This window comes from Tursiops truncatus, chromosome 13 (assembly GCF_011762595.2).
Source record: "Tursiops truncatus isolate mTurTru1 chromosome 13, mTurTru1.mat.Y, whole genome shotgun sequence".
Lineage (NCBI taxonomy): Eukaryota > Metazoa > Chordata > Mammalia > Artiodactyla > Delphinidae > Tursiops > Tursiops truncatus.
In genome coordinates, this window is record NC_047046.1 from 71,186,293 (window position 1) to 71,213,751 (window position 27,459).

Genomic DNA, 27,459 nt, shown 5'->3' on the forward strand with positions numbered 1-27,459 from the left:
AAAAATTATTTAAATGAAAAATAATAATAATTATAAAAAAAAGAAGAGAGCAACCAAACCAATAAACAAACCCACCAATGATAACAAGTGCTAAAGATTAAACTAAGATAAACATAAAAATCAGAAACAAATCAGTCGCAGACAGCAAACCCCAAGTCTACAATTGCTCCCGAAGTCCACCGCCACAATTTTGGGATGACTCGTTGTCTATTCAGGTATTCCACAGGTGCAGGTACATCAAGTTGATTGTGGAGATTTAATCCACTGCTCCTGAGCCTGCTGGGAGAGATTTCCCTTTCTCTTCCTTGTTTGCACAGCTCCTGGGGTTCAGCTTTGGGTTTGGCCCCGCCTCTATATGTAGGTCACCCTCTGGCATCTGTTCCCCACCCAGACAGGATGTGGTTAGAGTGGCAGCTTATTAGGGGGCTGTGGCTCACTCAGGCTGTGGTTCGGGGCGGGGCGGAAGGTGTATGGAATGCGGCGTGAGCCTGCAGCGGCAGCAGCCAGCTTAAAGTTGCAACAGCCCGAGGTGCGCCGTGTGTTCTTCCAGGGAAGTTGTCCCTGGCTCATGGGACCCTGGCGGTGGCGGGCTGCACAGGCTCCTGGGAGGGGAGGTGTGGAGAGTGACCTGTGCTCGCACACAGGCTTCTTGGTGGCGGCAGCAGCAGCCTTAGCGTTCATGCCCGTCTCTGGGGTCTGCGCTGGTAGCCGCGGCTCGTGCCCATCTCTGGAGCTCGTTTAGGCGGTGCTCTGAATCCCCCCTCTTGCGCACCCTGAAACAATGGTTTCTTGCCTCTTTGGCAGATCCAGACCTTTTCCTGGACTCCCTCCTGGCTAGCTGTGGTGCACTAGCCCCCTTCAGGTTGTGTTCACGCAGCCAACCCCAGTCCTCTCCCTGGGATCCAACCTCCGAAGCCCGAGCCTCAGCTCCCAGCCCCCGCCCGCGCCAGCGGGTGAGCAGACAAGCCTTTCGGGCTGGTGAGTGCTGGTCGGCCCCAATCCTCTGTATGGGAATCTCTCTGCTTTGCCCTCTGCACCCCTGTTGCTGCGCTCTCCTCTGTGGCTCCAAAGCTCCCCGCCCCCCACCCACTGCCTGCCTCTGCCAGTGAAGGGGCTTCCTAGTGTGTAGAAAGTTTTCCTCCTTCACAGCTCTGTCCCAGAGGTGCAGGTCCCATCCCTATTCTTTTCTCTCTGTTTTTTCTTTTGCGCTACCCAGGTACGTGGGGAGTTTCTTGCCTTTTGGGAGGTCTGAGGTCTTCTGCCAGCATTCAGTAGGTGTTCTGTAGGAGTTGTTCCACATGTAGATGTATTTTTGATGTATTTGTGGGGAAGAAGGTGATCTACACATCTTATTTCCTCCATCTTGAAGGTCCCGTTGTTCTTGCCCCTTTCTAATCATGACAGCCTAAATGTTGATCTTTCTAAAATGAAAATCTAATCAAACCCCTCATTTGCTTAAAACCTTTCAGTTGTTCCCCATTGTCACCAGAATGAACAAACTCTTAGCATGGCATATAAGGCCCTTTGTGATCAGGCTCTAATAACCTGTGCTGTCGCGTGTCTCACTGTTATATTTCATCCACCTCATCCTCTTCCCTCTTGTCCATCGCCCCAACCTGTTCTCTTTCCACCGACGAACTTTCCAGCCATATTGAACTATGTGTAATCTGTTGGTCTGGTCGTGTTCTCTCTCATCTGATGGTCTTTAGACATGCTATTCTTTCTGCCAAGAATGTTTTCTTTCCATACTCCTCTCCTGTGAGTGACAAAGTTTTACTTAGTCTTTAGGTTTTTGTATAGAGGCCACCTTCCCCTGGAAGCCTTCTTATATCCCTAAGATTGGGTTAAGCGCCCCTTTTAGGTTCTATCTTGATACCTTGTGCTTATAAATGTTTGCTCACCTATATCCTGAGCTACGGTGAATTTTCCTGAGGGAAAGAACTGAGTATTGTTCTCTTGTGTTTCCCCAGCATTTAGTATAATATCAATATAACAATACTCTATAAACAGTTCCTCAGTGAATCTTTGGATGGAAAGTTTGGGACCAAATTGTGGAAAGTGTTGAGTGAATATCAGGCCAATTTGTTGCACTTCTTAATACTGCCACCAGGAGAGTCTTTTACAAAGGACTCAATCGTGATGGCAGGTGGATCCTTCTCCATCTTGGTTACTCAGTGAGGCAATATTCCCCGATTGTGCAGTAGTGGGGCACTTACATAAAATAAGTAAATATGTGCCTTTGTACAAAATTAGATTCTATCTTGAAGAGATTAAAATACAACCTTTATTGGGTACCTAAGGTTTAAGAAAAGTTCTGAGAGATAAAACTTAAAATTCATAAAATTCCGTCACGAGATTTTTTTCTGTTAATAGAGAAGTGCTATCATTGTCTTAATTTTAGCTTTTTCATCACCTTGGCCCATATTGCAGAGCACCTATATTATATGGAGTCATACGACTTCCTAGATGTCAAGAATAACAGGAAAGTGGTAGATATTCTTGACAGTTTGAAATATCATTCTGGCAAACTGGGGCCAGGAGCTGCGTTAGAAGTGTACGTGCAGTAAAGGCAGGTCTCTTATCCATTTTAGGTCCATAATGTGTGCAAAGCATTGTGCTTGGTGGTTTGGGAGATGCAGAGTTATATGAAACATACTTCCTACCCTCAAGGAGCTAACAAACTTGCTGAGGAGAAGGGAAATGCACCAAAATGCTTATATTTAAAGATAACTTGTGAGAAGAGACACATAGGTACTGGCAGAAAATAGAGCATTGGATCTCTTTCTTTCAAGGGGTTTACATTTTTATGATCCACAAACTTGGAACTTTACATATTATATTTACATAGCTAAGTATGAGAGTAAAATTTTCAAATACATGTATGAATGAAGTATGAATTTCTACATGTTTTTCTCAAGGAGGCTTTCCATATCTGTGTACCTTTTTCGTTTATGGCAGGAGTTGTTAACCCAAGGTCCGTGGCCTCCTTGACATCTTTCTGCAGAATTTGGTGGATATGTATGTGTATATAGTTTCCTGAGGAAAGGACTGATGGCTTTCAACAGATTCTTTTTATTTTATTTTTTTATCTTTTAAAAACATTCTATTAGAATCTTTAAGGATTCTGTGACTGAGAAGAAATTCAGAACCACTGTATAGAGAGTGCGTTCACAGACTTGTCTCCGCTTTACAATATCTTTCTTTTCACCCCCATTTCAATCCGTTCTCATTTAACAATTGGCTATAGCATAGCCAATGAGTAAATGCTTTTATTTGTTGAGTGAATTAAATTAAAGTTTATATGCCATGTTCTTAATTTTAAAAACAGACAAGTTCAACATGTTATTCAGAATGAGCCCTGACTGCCCTTCACTGAACACATGCCAGTGAGGGCACCTGGCAGTACACTTCATTGTTTAATTCATTTAACACTCTGGCCCTTCATGAGTGATAGCTATTATTATCCCCATTTTACAGACAAGGAAGCTGAGACTCACTGAGTATCTTCCTAAGCCTGCCCCCTAGTAAGTTATAAAATCAGTTAATACTCTGTCTTGAATCTGAAGCCTCTGTTCCCTTTAACTAGTATGTTATACAGTAATATGATTTATAAACTGTTTTGTTTCTTCCCCTCAAAAACCAAACAAACAAAAAACCCTCTTCTAAGTTGCAGTTTGTTCTTGACAATCCCTGGTGTTTTGTGTTTTTTTAATGTCAAAATGCCTTTGGCAGTAGATGAGCTTTTGTAGCTTAATGACCATTGGCCTAGGTATACAAACGGTTAGCTTGATCTTCAACATAAAGGAATACATATTAATTAAAATCTAGATCATTTCATCAGATTTAGAAGTAATATTGAGCTATTTTTAAAATTGCGTGACAAACTTATGTGAAGAATTTACCAGTACTTGACGTCATTGTCTGCTGTTGGTACACCAGAATGTGGAGGAACAAATATGCTTGTCTGGGGCAGTGGCGGTGTGGAGTGGAGACTTTTGAAAACTACACAATCTACCTTCTCCATCCCTCATGCCTGTTGATAATCATTGCCTGTGATGAGAAGTGTTATTGATGAAGCGTTTCGCATATGAATTCTGTTAGATGCAGAAGAAAGATGAAGAAATACCATCTTACATTATTTGGAAGCATCTTCATTTTGCAGAATGCTGAGTAGGGAGAAACATTGTTTGGAAGTTTAGAATCACTATTATGTTTTGAAATTATATACACTTATTTAAATATAGTTATTATGTAATTACAACACTTTAGAATATGGTATAAAATATTGTAGCCTAACTTATCTCTTTCAAGTACATGGCTAAACAAACTGTAAACTTGAGATCTTTCTATAGTCTTACTATTCAAAGCCCCTTGTCAGGTAAAGTAAATCCAAAGTGGTTTATATTTTGAAAATATGCTTCAAAGAAAACATCACAAAAGTAAAATTACTTTATTGCTCTGCCTTTTATTTTGTAATTTTAGGTAAGGCACTGACATTTCTTCTGCTGCAGCCACCAAGCCCCAAACTTCCTCCACACAGTACGATCCGAAGAACAGCCATTGATCTGATTGGACGTGGTTTCACAGTTTGGGAGCCTTACATGGATGTGTCTGCTGTCCTGATGGGGCTTCTTGAACTTTGTGCTGATGCCGAGAAACAACTTGCCAAGTACACGCTCCATTTCAGTTCATTTGGCTTTTATTGGTTTTGCTTGTTTTGTTTTAGTAGAGGTCATTGATTACTCTTTATAAATTGCATATGGAGAAAAAATAGACAAATATCTCAATATATGAAATTTTGGAAATAGACAATGAAAGGGAGATATGTTTCTGTCATTTTAACACAATTGGGATTTAGCTTTGAGCCAATGAATGATTTATCCGTGGCATAGTTTTAAATATATGTTTATTGTGCCTTGAGATATTATCAGCTAATAATAATATAAACATATCACATATAAGGAAAATGATATATATAGTTGCTCAAAAATGTTTTACTGATACAATACCTGGCCAGTTTGGGGAATTACTCCTTTGCACTCGTGTTAATTTTTAAACCAACTTTATTGAGGTTTCATTTGCACACAGCAGAGGATCAGCCATAAGGAGGTTGCAGTGGTCCAGGGAGGCAGGGATGACAATAGAGGAATAAGAAGAGGATCCAAGGCAGTTCCTAAAATGAAACTGGGGCTGGTGGTAGAGGTTAGTATTGACTTGAGAACCCAGCCTCCTGATTCCTGGAGGGAGTCTTTTTTGTTTTGTTTTGATGGTATAATACACATCTAACAGGAAATTTACTACCGTATCCCTCTTAAAGGATACAATTCAGCAACATTCTCTGCATTCACAGTTATGCAGCCATCACCACTACCTAGTTCCCAGTATCAGTCACCCCAAATGGAGACTCCATACCCATTGAGCAGTCCCTTTCCATTCTCCCCTCCCACTGTCCCCTGACAATCAATAATCTGCTTTCTGTCTCAGTGACTTTGCCTATTCTGAATATTTCATATAAATGGAATTATACAGTATGTGGCCACTTAGCATAATGATTCCAAGGTTCATTCATGTTGCAGCATTTTTCAGTACTTTGTTTCTCTTTATAGTTGAACAATATTCCATTCTGTGGATATACCACATTTTATTTACCTATTCATCTGTTGATGGACATGTGGCTCGCTTCCACTTTGTTTGAACACCTAGTTTTCATTTCTCTTAGGTAGATACCTAAAAGTGGAATTGGTGGGTCATGTGGTAATTCTGTGTTTAGCCTATTGAGGAACCCCCATTCCATAGCAGCTGCACCATTTTATATTCCTACCAGCAGTGTAGGAATTGTCTTTGCATCCTTGCCAACATTTATCTTCCGGTTTTGTTGTTGCTTTTTTAGTATAGTCATCCTAGTGAGGGTGAATTCCTAGTGGGAGGAATTCTTGAACTGTCCCATGATGCCTCTCTTAATGTACAGGCAGACCTCATTTTACTGTCCTTCACTTTATTGCGTTTCACAGATGCTGTGGGTTTTTTTTTTTTTTTTTTTACAAATCAAAGGTTTATGGTAACCCTGCATTGAGCAAGTCTTTTGGCACCATTTTTCCAACAGCATTTGCTCATTCATGACTCTGTGTCTCATTTTTGTAATTCTAGCAATATTTCAAACTTTTTTATTACTATATTTGTTATGGTTGTCTGTAGTCAGTGATCTTTGATGTTATTTTTGTAATTATTGTGACTTTTTTAGCAATAAAGTATTTTTTAATTAAGGTATGTACATTGTAAAAATACTTAATGATATTGCACACTTAATAGACTACAGTATAGTATAAACATACTTTTTATATGTTTACTGGGAAGCTAAAAAATTCGTGTGCATCGCTTCATTGTGATACTCGCTTTATTGCGCTGCTCTGGAACCGAACCTACAGTATCTTTGAGGTCTGCCTGTAAGTGTTATCACCTCTTTGATTTTTTCAGTGAATGGCATTTCATGCCTATCATTGATAACCTTTTAAAAAACTAGGGTTCTCTGCCCTTCTCTTCATGGTTGCCTCTCTCATATCCCGCAGTTGCCTTATATTCTAGTGTGCTTTGGGCCTGTCGTCTTTCTGCTGGCTGCTCTATGCTCAGAAGTGGAGACCAGAGAAACAACTGAAGCCTAGACTGGAATGCTGTGACTTTGTCCACAGATTGGGCATCCCCAGCCCAAAGTCCCAAGATTGACTGGTAGGGGAAGGGTATTCATTTCAAACCTAAGCAGCTGTCCTCCCCCTTCACCTGCTTCATACTGCCACACTTCCTAAACTTCACCTCTGTGTCTCCCTAGCTATATACCCTTCAGTAAATTACTTCACCTCTCACCTCAGTTCCATTTACAAGTTGGGGCTAATTAAATACCTACTTCATAAGATTGATGTTAAGTGAGTTTATATTTGCCAGGTGCTTAGAAGAGCACTTAGCACATGTTAAGAGATTGAATGGATGTTCCCTATATTGCGGGGGGAGGGGGTATGGATGGTGATGCCATTGTCATTGTCCTAGTGTTCAACAGATGGAAGAGATGCCCGTTTCTAGAATAAACACTTCCACATAGTGACAATCAGGATAGTTTCTGGATGGATACAGGTGGCCTGAAGGTTCTCGATTGACTTAAAGGATTAGGAGGGAATGTGAGCACATGAGTTGGCAGCAGTCGTAAGAGGCTGGCCTTTGTGCAAAGCCTGGAACGTATTTTCAACCTTTTACCCTCCCCTTGGCTGCAACTGCCATGGACACCCTCCAAGGAGTCAACAGAGTGGCTTCTTTTACCTCAGCTCTCCTGGTTACCTTGAGAAGCCTTTAATATTTTTGATTGTCCAGAATTTTACTTTGACCTAATTTTATAGCCTATTTTCAAATCTGATCAAAAACAATTTCAATAGTATGCAGTCTCGTTTTGTTGCCTGGGAGAAGTAATGGGTTTCTATTTTAGACTAACCATCTAACATTTTGTTTTATTTTGTGTTTAAATAAGTTCACATGAAGCTTATATCAGCAAACATAAAGATGTGCTGTGTTTTATCGACATGGAGTATGTCCACAGACACCAATACTTTAGCTTTCAGTAGGTAATTTAAATCTTGCTATTACATCCTTTTCTGTCATGAAGATTAGTATAAGTCTCTACACACAGCTCTGAATAAATGAATGTATCAGCGTGTAGCCTTGAGGAGTCCAATGTAATTTTCATCATGATAAATTGTATAATAAGCAAGAAAATGTTTGCTTATTAATCTATAACAAGATTTAGATTGAAAATGACCTGTTACATCCATGACACACTTGGTACAGGCTGCAGAAGGACTGAGATGGGGCGAGATAGAGCAGCAGGGTGACTGTGCATCTTACCCTCACAGTGCCTGTGGGGCCGCCCTTCTGTGCCCACTTCTCTGTGCACACGATAACACCGCTTGGCCGCCTTGCTGCCGACTGTGATCTTAAGCTTGCTTTATGGAGAAGCTTTTATATTAGGCTTGTGCTTTTTAAAAAGAAAAAAACATAAGCAGTGTTTCCTTCTTTATTTCAATTCTTGTGAGTTTATGAAGGAGGGGGTTCAAGGTAGGGCAGCTCGCTCAGGTTGGTATCTAGTTCTGAGGCATACATGTGATAGCAGAGTTTCTCTCTTTCCTTCTCTCCCCTGTGTTGACGTCCTCTGTCAGAGATAACTCCTGAGAGGCCTCCTGAAAAACTGTATATGGCTCAAGACTAATAGAGCATTTTCCCAGAATTAATAATGCTTTTTTTTTTTTTTTTTTTTTTTTTGCGGTACGCGGGCCTCTCACTGTTCTGGCCTCTCCCGTTGCGGAGCACAGGCTCCGGACACGCAGGCTCAGCGGCCATGGCTCACGGACCCAGCCGCTCCGTGGCATGTGGGATCCTCCCGGACCGGGGCACGAACCCGTGTCCCCTGCATCGGCAGGCGGACTCTCAACCACTGCGCCACCAGGGAAGCCCACTAATGCTTTTATTTTAGAAATATGGCTTAGAATTTTATATCTTTGGAATCAAAATAAAACCAGCTGTTTTCCAGTGTTTTCAAACATTTTGCCCAATTTTAAACTACATTTATTAAGTAAGCAAGCATCTATTGAGTAGCTAATATGTGGAAGGGACAGTGTTAGGTACTATATGTAGTGACAAACTTTCATGAAACAAAGACCCTTCACGTGACTTGCAGTCTTACAGGAAAGATAAGATCTTACAGGAAAGAAGGAGAGTAAAAGGTATGGACATTCAGAGCATGGCAGATGAACCACAGGGGTTACCCAGACAGTACCCAAGGAAGAATTTCATCTGAATCTTTCCTCTGAATGATTGTGAGGAGAGGTGGGGAAGAATAACTACGACGTGCAAAAGGACAGACGGGAAAAGCCCAGGCACACCCCAGAGAGGCTGAGGGACAGCTGCACACATAGGGACATGAAACTAAGCATTGTTTTTAGCTAATTTTATTTATTAATTTCTTGCAGAAATTAAACCCTGGGATGCTCCAGTCAAAAACTTGAACATAATTGCCTTACTCATTATCTCTGGGGTATAGAATTGGGTTCAAAGAGAGGATTGGTTTTACCTTTTTCTTTATTAAAAGAGTGTAAAAATGACTGTAAAAGATCATAAAACGAATCTGAGACAGGTGCTTTCTCTTGTCCAGGAAAAGGTGAGGTTCAAACCCAGGTCTCACTGACACCAAAAGCCACGCTCCCACCCCTGTGCCATCTTGCATTTGAAATCTTATACCCAGAGAATTAAAGACCAACAGAGTACTAAATTCAAAACAACCTATTAAAAGGACCTAAAAGAGGTCAACTCAGAATTTTCAGCTTTTTAAAATCTATGTAATGAAATCATTTTCATCAAGAATTTTGTGCCTTCTGGAAACTAGAAGCCCATTTAAATATCAGTAAACTCCTTGACAGCTTGGGCCATGTTTCGATACTATGTGTTTATTCTTATGTATTCAAACACCTGTTATATGATTTGCCTTGTTATTTGCAATAAACATTTAATAAAGTCCTAGAATTTTAGAGACAAAAGTCTTCTTCAACAGCATGCAATCCAGTGCCCTTAATATGCTATTAAGTAAAAATAAGTTGTAGAGATTAAACAACTTGTCTGAGGTTACACTAGTCCTGTGAGAGCTAAGACTGTCACTTAGGTCTCCCGACTCCCATTCTGCTGCTTCCATACTGCATGGTTATGTCACCCTTTATATAATGAGAGATCCACAGGTAGAATTTTACGTGAGGAATTTTTAAGTTAATGGTTATGGGCTGTTTATTCATGAGGGACTGTTTAATTGAAAACGGAAGGCTGCACTTCGTTGAAATCATAGGTTAAGTCATCCCCAGCTGATTGTGAAAATAATAGAAATGTATGCAGTATTATCTTTTTTAAAAATCCATGGTTTTTTAGATCAGCATGGTTATGGACATATGGATAAAATGTTAGAAACAGTAGAAAATCCTACTTTTTTTTATGTAAAAGTACAGAAGAATCCTTGTGCTTTTGTATGTGTTGTGGTCTGTGATTCTAATTCCATTTTCCTAGTTCATGTTGCAGACCTTTACTCTGAAAGAGAAAACAGCAGAGCAGGGCCGGCCGAGCTGCTGAAGGTGCCAGACTCTCACCTCATACTGCTGTGACTGAGGGATGTGGATGAACTACACAGAGTCCATTGCTTTTCTGTAATATTCACAGCTGCCAAACTTTAAGGGAGAAACATACAGTCATTGGAAACCACACATGTTCTGATAACATAGATAAGCCTTATATGTTGGAAAGACTCTTTCTGGACAATATAAAATAGAGTTGGAGAAAAAAGAATTGACATTTTAACTCAGATCTCAATCATAATTTTTAGATTTGAGAGCCAGAGAGTAAAGATCTAAGGTGCTTTAGGCTTCAATATTTAGATTATTTTTCCTATTCACAGGACATTTATTTTTAATAGAAAGTTTATAATTGGAGGAAACCATTTAACTAAATCATGTTGGCATAGATTTTATTCATTGTAAATGTATACAATATATAGGAAATAGGTCTAAAAGATATGCACTTGGAGGAATTGCCACCTTTGAGTTTAGGAAGTGAGTGCCACCTGTGACTTATCAGATTTAGGTCCCACATGACAAAGAGGAATTGCTGATTCCCTATTACATTAAAGACAGTTGTTCATTAAAGACAATTGTTAACACACCTATTTTACCAGGGAGGGGTAGAATGGAATTCCCAGATGATACGTAATTATGTATTTTCAAAATAATTTTAGTCTTTGTTTCAGATGGGGAGTGTTTTCAATGTTCTGTTACTGTTTGTCTTAGTTCACTTGGGCTGCCATAACAAAGCACCACAGACTGGGCTACTTAAACAACAGACATTTATTTTTCACAGTTCTGGAGGCTGGGAAGTTCAAGGTCAAGGTGCTGGTAAGACCTCATTCTGAGGTCTGTTCTCCTGGCTTGTAGGCTCTGCCATCTTGCTGTGTCCTGACATGACTTCTTTGTGACCAAGATTTGAAGAGAGAAGTAGATCAAGCTCTCTGGTTTCTCTCATAAGGGCACTAATCCCATCACAAGGGCCCCACCTTCATGCCCTTATCTAACTCTAATTATCTCCTAGAGGCCTGTCTCCATATACCATCATATTGAGGCTTAGGGCTTCAACATCTGAATTTTAGGGAGACACAAGCACTCAGTCCATAATCGTGTTGACTATGATTTGCAGGTTATTCTATGAAAAGTGTGTTCCCCCCACCCTGAATATTCCCTTATGGCATTCCATAATTTGACAGATGGGTGAAGTCTGACAATTGTAGACAGTGACATTTAACTGAGGTGGTCTTACCTGTAAGTTTTAAAAAGCTTTTACTGCCATGGAGTAAGGGTTAGAACAGGATTTAATGAGCAGTCAAGTAAGGATTGAGCTTGGCCTGAGTGGACTATTTTCTATTCATGGTTTTTATTTATAATATCTATCATCTCTGGTATTTCATATTGAATGTGTATACTGATATGCTGAGTAAAACTGAGAGTATGTCATATCATATTTTTCAGAATAAAGACTGAAACAAAGACCACCCTATAAACCTATGTAACAGATGATCTGCATAAGAGCCAGATAAGCAGGATCAGGTGAAAAGAGTGAGTTCTGTGTTTACATCCAGATTCCAGAATAAGGCAGACATCCCCTTTAATTTCAAGGCCTCTGATAGTATGATCCTTCCTTTTCAGTTAGAATTCCACATTAAAATATATCACACACCCAGTACACTTTTGACTTTCAAGATAACTACATGCAGAATTAGACTTTGTCTGTTGGGACCACCAGATCAATTACTTTGACTTCATTTCTTGGTCAATTCAGTCGAATAACTGGCTTAAGTGATTTTTTTTTTTCCTGCTGCATTTGCCAGGTAACTTCATTTACCTTCATTTAACTATTGAGCTACCACTATGTCCAAGGGCTGTACTAGGCACATTGCAGGGGGTAGGGGGCGGTACACAGGATTAGAAGGCATGGTCCTAACCTGTTTATTGGTTCACAGTATAAAACTAGTTCAGAATGAGGGTCAGTGCTAAGGGCCCGGAATGAACAGGTTTTGTCGTTGGTTGTTTTTGTTTCAATAGATGGTAATTGAGTGCTGTAGCAATTGCAGAATACCACGTGGGCTTCCACAAGAATTGAACAGAGGGGAGGGAGGAGAGTGTGCTAGTGAGGAAAGGGGTAGCAGAGAAGCTTAGCAAAATACTACGATTAAAAGAGGAATCGAATTTTAGGGACCAGCTTTGAAATTAGTCTGGCCTCGGGAGCATGGGTGTGGAAATGACTGAGTTATAAATTAGCAAAACAAGATTATGGAGGGCCTGGAATCTCCAGCCAAGGAGTTTAAGATTTTTCTAAGCACTAGGACCCAGTGCGGTTTTTAAGCAGGTTAACCATGAAATAAAGTTGGTGCTTTGGGAAGATTACTCTGGCAGGGGTGCATTCAAGAGGCTGCAGACAGGAGAGACAAGGTTTCTCTTCTGCCCCTGTTGCCTGGGCGACTCCTTTCTGTTATCACGCTCACAGCCCACCCGCTTGTGCACTGTGGATGCTTTGACGGTCACTGCAGAGCCCTGACCTCAGAGCAAGAGCTGCTTCCACATTCTGAAGTCCTGCCCTCAGACTGCCAGACACTGATGACAGGAATCACTCAAATGCACACGTTGGTGCCTCTACAGATTGTTGGGTGGTCCAGCTTCCCAACAGCTGGAATCCAACGGGCAGCACTTTTCTATGTCTTTGGTTCGCTTCCTTCCCCATTACCCCCACTTTATCACTTTTCTTCCTATAAGAAGTTTGCCAATTTCCCCAGATTCACGAGGTCATTTGCTGAGGAGGAAGGGTAATGTGTGACTAAGCTTTTAACTTGAAACTAGTGACCTGCCATTCATTGATCTCATTTTCTTTTCACTTTGTTTCTACTTGTAAGAGGCATCTTTGGTTGAGAAGAAGCACCTGCTGTACCTGTAACTGTCAGATGCAGGGCCAGATGTCTTTGCATTTGTTATCTCGTTCAATCTTCTCATCAACCTGGTGAAGTCGGTATTTTAATATAACCATTTTACTGACATTGTGCTTATTCAGTCTAGGGTGACCACAGGGCACAGCATGAGGGCAGGGGGACAATATCCACTTGTCACTGTGGCGTGAGCCTTGGAAGTCTGTCAGCTGACCTCCCCCACCCTCAGGTGCACACACACATGTGCATATCCATGTGTATTCATTCTTTCTCTCTCTTTCTCCCCTCTGCCTCGCCTCCCCTGGCCCCTTCTTAGCATCCCACTAAACTTTTCTCCTCCATGCAAGGAACAGAGACGGGGTGAAAGAGAGGACTTAGAGGTGGGCGGTGAGTTTGCAAGGATCCTGTTTATGTGAATAAAACTCTGCTTTGCAACTGCAAGAGGTCACGACAGCACAGCTGGGAATGGGCAAGACTTACACAGACTCCAGGAGGATGCTGTAACGCCTGTCCTGTGGAAGCCAGGCCCCATCTCTTAGTGAGAAACACATCCATGAGGAGGGCACCCGGAGCCAGGAAGGGCAGCAGGGGCAACACCTTCTCTGTCCTTGTATTTCCCTTGATTCAGCCTAGCCCTGCAGGTAGCCAGGTCACCAACATACGGATGTAAGTTTCAAGTACAACAACCTTCAGGTCTGTTTCATAAGCTCGGCCATCGCCTGTCCTATACCTGCCTGTAAAGTTGGTCATCGGTACCCACATGTAAGACTTCTTTCTTTAGCTGAATTTGATCTTTTTGAGGGCTTTTGATTTCCAGTTCTGCTATTTAGTACAGTTGCTCTCTGTTCCAACTTTACCTCCATACCAGTCGATAACCATGCATCCTGTATCGTCATTCAATCCACTGTTGATACTGAATAAAACAGACCGGAGGTCCATGTGTTACAACACACCACTAGAAAGCTCTCTCAGGGATGCAGTCTAGCCAGGCATCCAAAAGTGCTGAGTTTAGTCGTGTTAGCAATTCATTAATCCAATTACCCACAGCATCGTCCAGCCCCTCCCCCTTAATTTTCTCCAGAGGTCGGCTGTCCTGAGACATTACGCTGCTACCTTGGCTCTTTCTCTGGACCTGATTTCTCCCTCGTAAAATGCTGATATCACCACCTCATAGGGATGTTCTGGGCAGATGCAAGAGGACATGAAGTAGCACAGGGAAGCTCCACTTCAACCCTCTACCTACGGTTCCCGTCCAGTTCTTTTTCCTCCTCTCATGCCTCCCACATGTGGGGTGGGCCGCCCTGGAAATGGCCACTCTTTCTCCCTGGCTGACTGCTTGGCAGGGTTGTTGCCTAGGGGATCTTTCCAACTTCAACATCCTGTGGTTTTACTGATCTTAGGAAAGTTGATTTACGTTTGTTCAGAATTATTCAATTAACATACCATTTTTGTTTGTTTCAGGCTTTCAATATTATCAACATCTATTCATCCACATTGATGACAGGAAACATCATAGAGTATCTGAAAAATTTACCGTTTGAATTTTTTAAAACTTAGCTTAATAATGATCTAAAACTTTACAATAATTTTTTTTGACAATAATTTTTTAAGCAATCTAGCCCAGCACTACTCACCTAGTAAACATTTCTTTTCCTGAATTCTCAATAATAAAGTTTAATCCAGAAGGGAAACTGCTCTCCTGATGAGAATCTCTGTCCAGCCCCCATTGGGGCCCGAAGGCATCAGGACCTTCCATGGGGGTGATGCGCCCACCAATGCGCCTTCTGTTTATTGCTCGATATGTGTGTTAGTTCTCTCAGCTCACATCTGTCTTTTTTGCGGTAAACATGAAAGGAAAGCTCTCCATCGTCTTCTCCTCTGAGTTCCCGCTTTGTGTCTACCCTCAGTTTGGAAAAAAAGAGTAGAGACAGTTATATTATCAGACAGAGACTGAGCAATGTAAAAGTCACAAAGAAATAAGGAGAATTTTCTATAATCAATTTACCTTTTAAGAATGATGGGAATACCTATGTGATGCCTCCTTATTTTCAACTAAAAGTTAAAATAATGATTCTTAGATCGATTATAGAGATACTTGTAAACTTCCTGAAAATTTTTAGTAAATGTAATTCATTTGACACATGAAACACAAAGATTATTTAATTGGAGCAGGACAGATCTTAATATAATTTCATATGGGTATTTAAATACCAAGGTTATTTAACTAGCGAGAGAAGCTATAATGGATCTCTTACTGAGTAACAAAATAGTCCCTGTACACAGTTGATGTGTGGGTCACATGCCACGTTTTAATGAAAGAAAAGTCTTAATACTTTTCACAGTAGTCTATATAAAATAAAAGGAAGCTTACAAACAGAAGAATATTATCATTTTTATGTTTTAGGAGTGGCAAAGGAAAATATAGCAGCACTATCCTATCATGACATCCTCTCACTCTAGAAAGATTTATTTCATCATGTACATATTCTTGTATATAGCCTGGACCATGTCATGTGTATGTTCTTTATAGAGAGAGAGTAAGTATCAGTTAATAGAATTTTTTGCAACAATACTGAATACCTACTGGCAGAAAATGCTGATTAGATTGGTTCTGAAAGTATTGAGTGTAGGGTAAACTAGCGCTACTGAGGGTATTTCAAACTAAAAATAATATATAAGCTAAAAATAATTTTGTGATTTTCAGTTCTTCGGTAATTTTATGGACAAGAATGAGTTTTGCTTCCTCTCAGATATAGGCCTTAAATACAGCCTTTCAACTTGGCCTTATAAACAAATTTTTACCTTTAAGTTTTTTAAGGGAAAAAATTGAAAATGCTCTGCACAATATTCTTTCTTGCCTTATTCGGAGCTATGTGATACGTATTCAGTACTAGTTCTTGATAATTTGTTAACAAGGCGTTTTTAACACTTTGGACAGATGCACATACTGTTTTCAATCTTCACGGTTAATTATTCGATTTTGTATGTGATGCCAGAACACCCTGACTCCTAATCACTGCTCATTGTTGCAAGTCCATTATATTCTAACTGTTTGAGTGCTCCCATTGACCTTGAACTGACATTATAAGCTGTGTCTAATCTTTTCAGTCTATATTTCTAATGCTTCTTTTCTTTCTTCCTTTTTCTCTGATCCCTGTTTAGCATCACAATGGGGCTGCCTCTGAGCCCTGCAGCTGACTCTGCCCGCTCCTCAAGGCATGCCCTGTCTCTCATTGCCACGGCCAGACCACCCGCCTTCATCACGACTATAGCCAAAGAGGTGAGAGGAACTTCTCAGTGTGCTCCCTCTTCGCAGTTAGAGGAATTATCTCATATTGTGAGCCGAGGGTCCGTATCTATAGATAACCCTTACAGTTTGTTCTAGAACAATGCAAGTTAATAATTTAGGGCTGGGATGAATACGTATGTACCTGTGTGCATGCACACAGAATTCCACAGCAGTGCATTCATTACTTGTGCTTTTGTAGTCATTTCTGTTCTCAACGTTAATTCACTTGTAAATATTTGTATTTACAGTAATTTCTCAATCTGAAATATAGCAGGCTTGTTCAAATTAAAATATATTAAAGGTATCCACATTTTACAAGTGTAAGTACCTATAATCAAAACAAAACTTATTTAACACTGGCTCTCCAACTGTAAACAAAAATGTAAGTCATAAACTTGCTAATTGTTTTTCCTATTACATATCACAGATAAAGACTTGAATGCCAATTGATTCCCGAATTCTCAGTGCTCTAATTGCCCACATCTAACTGAAAAACTAGGAAAGAACAATGAACCAATTATAAGGTCTTTCCTATAGGTCTTAGTAGTGGGAGAAAAGGCAAGGAAGATAAACGCCTGAATTTTCTTTAAAGGTTTGTTCCATTTTAGCATGAATAATGTGCAGACTCAGTGTCCGTGGGGTATGGGCTCTGCCTGAGTTGTTTTTCCTGTAGCTAAGATGAATTTTTAAAATACTAAATAAATACCTCGGAGTCTGCCCTGATAACCTACAACCTGCTGGGCCTATGTCTGCCCCAGAGCCATCCTTAATCGGCATGCAGCAAATATTTGTGACATGAATGTAGCTAGAAGGGAGGAAAGAAGGGCCTAATAGCAGATTGTATGGGTTTATCTGAGACAGTGGGACTTTGAATTCACACCTAAAATAGATTTGCAGACTAAGGGGCTATGTTTTTCTAATAGTGCATAGTGGTGCACTGAGAGTCCACTGTGTTTAAAATATACATGTGTATATGTCTATATTTTATAGATAGTATATATTTTTATAAAGTATATGTATGTATAAATGAACAGATTTATTAGACGTGGGGTTTTTTTTTTTTACCAGTTTTTCATATCAGTGGAATATACAGAGATACTAATATTGAATATACTGTATAAGCCTTACATTAGTCTGATACAGATACAGGTCTTACAAAGGCCAGGCATTAAATTGCCTCTTTAAAGAGATAAACAAGTATTTTATATTAATTGTGTTTTTAAACTTAATTTTCACCATTTACATATGAGTATTTTTAAATGAACTGTTAGAATAGCCATGCTTGGGGTTTGTTCTACTCCAGCATTTGACTAGAAAGGTAATTTTTAAATATTTTAATGTTAATGGTCTAACTAATTGCCAATGATTCCCACATTCTTCGTGTTTTAACTAATATTTTAATGTAATAGTCCACATTTATTACCTTTTAAAAAAATGTTTTCCACTTCACTTAGAGGTTTAGAGTAAAATACTGAAGTATTTCTCACCATGACAGCTGTCCCTAACCCCATCCCCATGCCCACTCCTGCATGGCTGGCCCAGGGCCTGTTAATGCTGTTTCTCCTTTGAACTGTTAAGACTTACAGTTTGTACAAGGAAGAAAAATCACACTGAACTTACATTACAGTTGACCCTTGAACAACATGGGTTTGAACTGCGCAGGTCCACTTATATGTGAATTTTTTTCAGTAGTAAATACTACAGGACTGAACATTCTTGTGGATGGTTGAATCCTTGGACACAGAGGGCCAACTGTAAGTTGTACACGGATTTTCAACTCCGTGGAGGGTTGGCGCCCCTAACTCCCAGTATTGTTCAAGGGTCAGCTGTGTTTACACAGTGTTCATTATTTTTGGAGGTATGTTTTTTTTTTAATTTCCCAACTTGATTATAAAGCACCTAGAATGGTGCCTGGGACACAGTAAGTGCTATGTAAGCATCATTTACCATTATTACTTGAGAACAAGAATCATGTCTTATACGCGCTGGTGTCTCCTAACTGCTACCCACCTCAATGCTGAATATGCAAGATTGACAAACCTTCTGTCTGTCCCTTTTTAAAAATGTCATGGTGATATTGTATTAATGTCTCATATAATGCCCAAGAACTAGAATTCTATTAGGGAACACATACTGAGTGTTTATTGTACTAAGTACTTTGTTTGTAATTAAAAGTGTTTCCTGACCCACCCCAAGACATTTGTTTTTGTTGATTTTTTTTTCTGTTGTATTAGTAAGTGAAAAACCAGTGGCTAGAAATGTAAAAGTCTATCAAGTGTGACCATATCTGCAACATGGAAATGTTTTTCTAGGTGCACAGACATACTGCTCTTGCAGCAAATACCCAATCCCAGCAGAATATGCACACCACAACTCTTGCCCGAGCTAAAGGGGAAATTCTGAGAGTCATTGAAATTCTTATTGAAAAGATGCCCACGGATGTCGTGGATCTTCTCGTGGAGGTAAGAATATTCTGTTTTAAATTATATCAGTACATCCACAGCTAAATTAAATATTCTAGTGTCGTAATGTAAATCAGCATCTTTATTTCCAGCACCTCTAAAAGAAAGAAAGAGATGACTAAAATGAATGAACTTTTGTATCATTTCTGGAGACTTGATTTAAATTTCCTCAAAAATCAAAATGATTGCTATGTCCATTTACCATTCACATGGAATGGACTGTATTAGAGCAGTTTTTAAAGGTTATAGTCTCTTCCGTATCTTTCACTATAAGTAAAACAGAACATAGAGTGTGCTTGAATAAAAGCTACCTATCCTGTACATAAATAGGAATTGCCTTTCAAGTAAACAAGTCTGGTTTCTTTATTTTACTGTGTGCTGTCTTTAAAAAATGGTTTTCACAGGTAAGAGAAAGGATGGCCTATAGTATAAAGTAAGTACACTGTAATTTTAGTAAATATACTGTAGTTTTAAAGTAAATATCAAAATCAAATTATGTAGAATTTTAATGCAAATGAGGCCTAAGTTAATAATTTAAATTATGGAAAATTAAGTATTTGAAACTAATTTTAGATTTGTGTCTTTTCTGTAAAGGTTATGGACATCATTATGTACTGCCTTGAAGGATCTTTAGTTAAAAAGAAAGGTCTTCAGGAATGTTTCCCAGCCATCTGCAGGTAAAGAAGCCTTCAATAGCATGCAAAATAAATAATTTTTAGTAACAAATAATTTAAAACAATTTTTTGAGCAGGACGAGTTGTAGTTGTGCCCAATTAGAATTCCAGTTATGAATTAATATCTGCTTACTTTCTAAAACAATTTAAGCACCTTATATTTAGTCAAAAACACAACTATAATAAAACCACTGTTTGAAATTGTGTTGTGAAGAGGTTTTCTCAAAACCTAAAAAAAAATGAGTAAGAGATAGCATCTATTAAATATGTCTGTATTCTTATATCCATTACTCAAATTAGCTTTTACATTACAAAAGAGAGAGTTAGGAAGCTATAACTTAGAGGAGGAAGATATACTTTTCAGCCAATAGAAACCTTTATGCCAACTTTTTGCTGGTAAATTTTATTTTTGATATAAAGGCCAGCATTTGCATATTGTCCTACTAAGTATAGGTGTTTTCCCTCTGAGAAAACAGGCCAAGAGCAGTTCAAAGAAGTCAAGAACAGTTAAAACTTTTATAAACAATGTTGTATATGTGAAGTATAACTCTAATAATTTGTATGTGTAGAGCATTTAATTATTATGAAGTGAAGATTTTTTAAATGTCGAAATGTAGTCGCCTTATGTTTATTTTTCTCTTAAAGTAGTTTTTGGCTCTCAGAATGTTTATAGCTTGAGGTACATTTTGTTTAAAAAAATTTTTTTTTAATATATTTATTTATTTTTGGCTGCGTTGGGCCTTCGTTGCTGCACGTGGGCTTTCTCTAGTTGCGGCGAGCGGGGGCTGCTCTTCGTTGTGGTGCGCGGGCTTCTCGTTGCAGTGCATGGGCACCTCGTTGCGGTGGCTTCTCTTGCTGTGGAGCACAGGTTCTAGGCACCCAGGCTTCAGTAGTTGTGGCACGTGGGCTCAGTAGTTGTAGCTCGCCGGCTCTAGAGCGCAGGCTCAGTAGTTGTGGCGCACGGGCTTAGTTGCTCCGCAGCATGTGGGATCTTCCCGTACCAGGGCTCGAACCCATGTCCCCTGCATTGGTAGGTGGATTCTTAACGCTGCGCCACCAGGGAGGTCCCTAAAAATTTTTTTACCTTCATGTGTTCAGTAGAAAGAGTGTTAAAATCTGTTGAAGATAATTGTTTTTGTCGAAAACAGAGCAACCAGTTAGTCATAGTTACATAACATTTTTCTTTTTAAGACAAGCTCAATGCTATCCTTACTTATGTTTGCTTGGTTCTGTGAGTATATTGTAGTGGAAGGCTTTATTTCAGATAAGTTTCCTGAAAGCAGTGGCGTTACACTATGCATCTTTATGCCTTTTGTATTTCCTGGCATTTCAAAAATATTTGCTGAATTAATTGTACTCTGCGTCTTCCCATATCTTTCGTCATATTTACAGTAGGTTTTACATCCTAGTCTCTTCATTTTGCTGTTTCTGATTTATACCATCCAGAAGTTAAATCAAGAACACATAGAAAAAGATTATGCTGTAGTGTACATGTGTACAGATATTTTCTTGTGATGTAGAGTAGGCATGTTAGGATACAGTAATTTTTTAACATCATGCCACATTAATTCTGGTTTGTGTTCTTTTCATTAAAAATTATATATATTAAATGCTTTTGTATAATTAACTGATGTGAAAAATACATGTAGTTGTTATATTCCCAGTCGATTATTCTCTAAGGAAATGTCTATGCAAAAATGGACATTTATCTGTCACTTAGTGGAGGTGAGGAAGCAGTTTCATTAGGGATTATCTTACTGAAGGTTAGCAAAGCATTGCTTACAGCAGTCACTGCTGTGTAAATAACCCCCCTGGAGCTAACGTGAGGGAATTGTTCAACATGTAAAGGGCCTACCTTTGCCCTTGCTGGAAGCCTGACTTCTCCCCAGTTCCTTCAGTCACCTTACTTTCTGCACATCCACTTTGGTTTGCTCTTGTTTAATCACTGGAGAGCAAGGTTTCTGCTTGAATGCTAAGGAGGCAGGTGTCTAAATGGAATGCTCGGTACCAGTTCTTTTCTGATTTGGCAGAAAGCAATTGTATTTTGTTTGTTAATTTAATAATATTTGTTGAACATCTACTGTGTATCAAGTGCTGACTAGGCTCTGGGGGTGCAATGATGAATGAGATGATGTCCTCAAGGAGCATAGTGTCTAATAGGGCAGGTAATCATTTTTTGTTTTGTTTTGTTTTGTTGTTTGTTTGTTTATACTGCAGGTTCTTATTAGTCATCAGTTTTATACACATCAGTGTATACATGTCAATCCAATCGCCCAATTCAGCACACACCCCCACCCCCCCGCGGTTTTCCCCCCTTGGGGTCCATACGTTTGTTCTCTACATCTGTGTAGGGCAGGTAATTATAAAGATAAGTAACGCCAGGGTGCTGTGTTATGTGCTGGGAGAGAATTACGTATGAGGGACAGGGTTGGGCAATAAATGTAGTGCTTAACTCTGGATATGGGAGGCTTAGAGAGTTCACAGAAGAGGAAGCAGAATAATAATAATAATAATGGAGTCTTGGAAAGTTTCACAAAGGAGAAGGCAGACTAATAATAATAATTTCCTTTTACTAAAGGAGAAAAGTACTTTAATAAAAGTGGCTGCCAAACGGAAGAAGGATTTGCGCTCCGCAGGGGTTTGTGGGGTGCTGGTAGGAGTGGTGGTGGGTTCTGGGAAAGCTTCACTGAAGAGTTGATGGGGTGAGCTTTGCAGAATAAGTAAGTGTGTGCCATCTAGAATTGCAGAAAGAATCATACTGACCAGTGTTTGGAGGTACAAAAGTATACAGTGAGTTTGGCAAATGCTCTGTGGTAGTGGCTGGAGTGTAGGTAGGATGGAAGTCTAGCATAGGGCCACAGGATACGGCTTTGAGTTCCATACACAGAAATTTGGTTATTATTCTGCAAGCAGTGGCGAGTCAGCAGAATTGAGCAAACACATGTAATTCTCTTTCCAGAACATAGTTGATAAGATATAATCTCATGAAACATAGGATTTATAACAAGTAGTTATAAATTGAGGTAGTTAACTACCTCTTATTAAATTGTATTTGATATTATTAGAGCTGTGAAGATATAAGCCATAAAAAGTCAGTGCATAAACTTAGAAAGATGAATAACAATGTAAGGCTTGTACTAAATTAGTTGGAACAGATAATAAATCATGGAGGACTTCAGAGAACACTAAGCTTAGGTGGGACCTCCAAAGTTTTACAGGGCGATGCCATGCTACTTATTTAGGCTGATTTGTACTAGATTGATAAATGAACAACAACAAACATATTAACATATCAACAGAAGTAAAACTTATTTTATTGAAAACCTGCCATGTTTGTACCATTGTACGTGCCTCACAGCACTTATTTGCCCTCTACTTATAAATAAATGCCTTTCACTAGTCAAACTAGTGAAACTCTAGTCAAAGTCAGTGATGTGAATATCTGTGGTCCAGTCAGGTGAAATTTGTTTTTAAAATCTTTATATAATGTTGTATTCTTTTTGCTTGTTTGTTTGTTTTCTTCTTTCCTTTGCCCTTTCTTAAAGATGCTGTGGGTTTTAGCTTAGGCTAACCTCTATAATGTTGCTACATACCAATATTCAGTTCTTATGGTTGGTAGGTCATAAAAAACTATAAAACTTCATTTACTGTTGTTTTTTTTAATGAGATGATATTTGTCAAAGCACCTAGCAGAATACTTGTGATTTAGGTATTCAGAGAATATTAGTTTCCAGGGAGGGGGGTCTCTCCATCTGAGCAATAATGTGAAAACCCAAAATTTGTGTAAGAAATTAGTTAATATTTATTTTAAAGAATTTTATATGCATAAAAACTATAGGATGGCATTATTATCATTTTCATATATGTAAAAAAATTGGTTTACTTCCCAAAATATTAAATAAATTTTAGTCAATGTTATAAAGATGCTCTTCACATCTAAAGTTGTATTAATTCAATTAAGAACTATTCTAGTATCCTGAAGTCATTGAATATTTAAAAATCAAAAGTACTCTCATTTGGGTTATACATAAATTTCTCTATTTTCTGAGTACCAAGATGAAGTAGCATCGTCAAATGTGGAATGATCCTAAGATTGGTTTTCTTGTTTTTTAGATTTGTTTTGTTTTATAACCTTGACAAGTAGGCTTGTGATTCTGATATGCATCTGGGTTCAGAATTTTAAAACTTGAACGTGGTAATTTCTCTAAGATTTTCTTTACTGTTAGTAACTTGGCAGTTATTTTTCAGATTGTATTTAAAATTTCCACTTTATTGGTGCTATGAAAGTCTTGGCTTTAAGCTTAGGCTGACCTCTGTATTGTATGTTGCTACATACCAATAGTCAGTTTATTCAGGTTTGTTTGTTTATTCATTCATTTATTCAGGTTTATTAATGATTAAATGACTTAATATACAATTTAATGAGTGGTGAAGCCATCCACTGAAGTATGTTGTTAAGTAAATTTCTTTGTCCTCTGACATATTTACTCAAAACATATTTAAGTTTAAGCTATAAATTGTAAGTACAATGAAAGAAAGAAGGATTGATACAGAAAGTTTGATTTTTCTAAGTTTGTTCGTATAATATTTTTCCGTCAGTTGTTAAAGCTTCTTGTAATATCTTCTGCTTGAAAACAGAAATGGATTAGAACACATGCCAGTAAAATTTGATATAATTGTCTTCTTACTGACCCGAAACTCACTTGTTGATATTAAAATATGAGGTTATAGACCGCAGAGATGAATAATTTGCCAGACTTGAGCCATATGTTTGTATCTAAACTTCTTAGCATCCAGTGTGCCAAGAGGGGCAGAACATCAACACCTAAGTCACAATGTTCAGATGATAGAAATAGAGCAGTTGTTCAAGAGGAACATACCTGTTTGTAGGACTGAGATCAACGTGGAATTGAGAGTCCTCAGAAGAATTTCCATCTGCGGAGCGGGTGGTTGAATCTGCCGATGTGGGACCTGTGGAAACGGACAGCCAACTGTCATAAGGCCTTTTATGTAAGGGTTTGAACATCTGTAGATACTGAAGGACGGCCATATGCAGTTTATAGACTCAGTTGTTTTATAGATTTGGCGACTCTCAAGAATGTCTTGGGAAAGAGCTCACACATGTCAATATTAAAATACATTCAGTGCCTGTTAGTTGAGAGAACTAAGGACACTAAACACAGGTATTAAGTGCTCATTCTCTGTTAGGCCCTCTGAGGAATAATGATCTCTAAGTGTAGTTCCTGGACTATCTTCAAGAGAATTACCTGATTTCTAGGCTCCCCCGAGAGCCACTGCATCAGACTGTCACGAAGCCTGATGATTCTTATGCACACTAAAGTTCGAAAACAAGTGCCCTAATAATCCGAAATCAAGAAAACAAAACCTGAGTCATTGTCCTTTGTGACCATGTTCTGTTATGTCAGAGCCTGTATCCTAGAATGCCTTTCTGTTTACATATTGAGTAAACTCAGAATTTCCAAGGAAACATCTAAAGACAGCCCTTCAGCTCCTGCATTCCAGTGATGCACTTAATTTTTAAAGACTTGCCCTTAGACAGTAGCACAGAATGCCTGCCAGAGACTTTAACTTCAAGCTGTTCATTAATTGACTTTTATCTAAAACTCCATTGAAAAAAACCAGAACAATTAGAAGTTAGTTTAAAAAACACAGGGTCCATTTATCCCTCTACATATTCTAGTTTATATCCCTAGATTAAGCTAAACCATCAGAGAGCTGCCTGTTTGGACCACATTGTCTGACCTCCTTCAGCGTTCCCTTCCCCAAGTTCCTTGTCAGTGTTTTGCCTGCAGTTTGCACTGAGGAACCTGCCATGTGAGTGTCTTAAGAAGGTTGACAGTGCAGTTACTGTAAGCGTCATACTGATGTCCATTGTTTAGGGTCCCTTCTGTAAGGACTCAATAAAAACATTTCTTTCAAATCCAGATGACAGGCATTTTTTGTTCGTTTTGTCCTAAGGAACGAGTATATGTTTTTTGTTTTTAATTATACTTAACCAGAGTTAATGTAAACATTTTGCTTTGGTCATTGGGCAGCTCAAAATCAAATTCCCCACCTCACTTTAGTAGTTATGGCTTACATCTCCATTCTCTTTATCTCATCATCACACCTCAAGCTTATCTTCCTTTTCTATCTTTTTACTGAATTATGTTCTATAAGCTTCCCTAAGTCCTTTCTGTAATATGTATGTATATATATGTATTTATGTACATATGTATGTGTATGTGAAATATAACACGTTTATAATTTTATTTCAGAGGCATGGAAACAAAGATAATCATTTTACATATAATACTATGATTATTTTCTAAAAATTAAAAAATCGTCTTCTTTGTATTAATTGAAATATCCTGGATCTTCCTGGAGTCATTTATGTGTCTGTGGATATTTATCTATATTTTATTTAGTAAAAGATACAAAAATAACATAATTTTTTAAATTGAAGTGTAGTTGATTTACAATATTGTGTTAATTTCAGATGTACAACAAAGTGACTCAGTTTTTTTTCAGATTATATTCCATTATAGGTTATTACAACATATTGAATATAGTTCCCAGCACTATACAGTAAATCCTTGTTGCTTATCTCTTTCATGTATATTAATTTGTATCTGTTAATCCCATATTCCTAATTTGTCCCTCTTTCCCTCCCTCTCCCCTTTGGTAACCATAAATTTGTTTTCATGTCTGTGACTCTGTTTCTGTTTCATATACAAATTCATTTGTATTATTTTTAATATTACACATGTAAGTGATATTTGTCTTTCTCTGTTTGACTTACTTCACTAAGTATAATATTCTCTAGGTCCACCCATGTTGCTGCAAATAGCAATATTTCATTCTTTTTTATGGCTAAGTTATATATATATATATATATATATATATATATATATATATATATATATATATCTCACATCTTCTTAAGCCAATTGTCTGTTGATGGACACTTGGGTTGTTTCCATGTCTTGGCTATTGTAAATAGTGCTGCTGTGAACATTGGGGTGCATGTATCTTTTCAAATTAAAGTTTTTGTTTTTTTCTGGATTTATGCCCAGGAGTAGAATTGCTGGATCATATGGTAGCTCTATTTTTAGTTTTTTAAGGAACTTCCATACTGTTTTCCATAGTGGCGGCACCAATTTACATTCCCACCAACAGTGTAAGAGAGTTCCCTTTTCTCCACACTCTCTCCAGCATTTATTATTTGTAGACTTTTTGATGATAGCCATTCTGACCAGTGTGAGGTTATACCTCATTGTGGTTTTGATTTGTATTGTTGGCCATCTGTATGTCTTCTTTGGAAAAATGCTATGTAGGTCTTCTGTCCATTTTTTAATTGGGTTGTTTGTTTTTTTGATATTGAGTTGTATATTTCAGATATGGACTCCATTTCAGTCACATCATTTGCAAATATTTTGTCCCATTCTGTAAGTTGTCTTTTTGTTTTGTTAATAGCTTCCTTTGCAGTGCAAAAGCTTTAAAGTTTGAGTGTGTTCCATTTATTTATTTTTGCTTCTATTTCGTTTGCCTTGGGTGACTAATTTAAGAAAATATCGCTACATTTTATGTCAAAGAATGTTTTACCTATGTTTTCTTCTAGGAGTTTAATAGTGTCATGTCTATATTTAGGTCTTTAAACCATTTTTAGTTTATTTTTGTATATGGTGTGAGGAAGTGTTTTGATTCCATTGATTTACATGTAGCAGTCCAGCTTTCCCAATACCACTTGGCGAAGAGACTTTCTTTTCCCATAGTATATTCTTGCCGCCTTTGTCATAGATTAATCGACCCTAGGTGTGTGGATTTATTTCTGGGCTCTCTATTCTGTTTCATTGATCTATGTGTCTGTTTTTGTGCCAGTACCATGCTGTTTTGATTACTGTAGCTCTGTAATATAATGTGAAGTCTGGAAGTGTTATGCCTCCAGCTTTGTTCTTTTTCCTCAGGATTGCTTTGGGAATTTTGATCCATTTATGG

General features: G+C 38.5%; 1 protein-coding gene across 8 annotated transcripts in view; it reads left to right on the forward strand.

The window, feature by feature from the left end:
* WDR7 (WD repeat domain 7) overlaps positions 1-27,459 on the forward strand; it is a 388,174-nt gene that overhangs the window by 250,121 nt on the left and 110,594 nt on the right. For all 8 annotated transcript variants that reach the window (XM_019937105.3, XM_073790768.1, XM_073790769.1 and 5 more), the window contains 4 exons: positions 4,483-4,669; positions 16,199-16,316; positions 18,638-18,787; positions 19,382-19,464. In XM_019937105.3, coding sequence (XP_019792664.1) covers positions 4,483-4,669; positions 16,199-16,316; positions 18,638-18,787; positions 19,382-19,464 — 538 coding nt within the window. The remainder of the gene's footprint in view (positions 1-4,482; positions 4,670-16,198; positions 16,317-18,637; positions 18,788-19,381; positions 19,465-27,459) is intronic.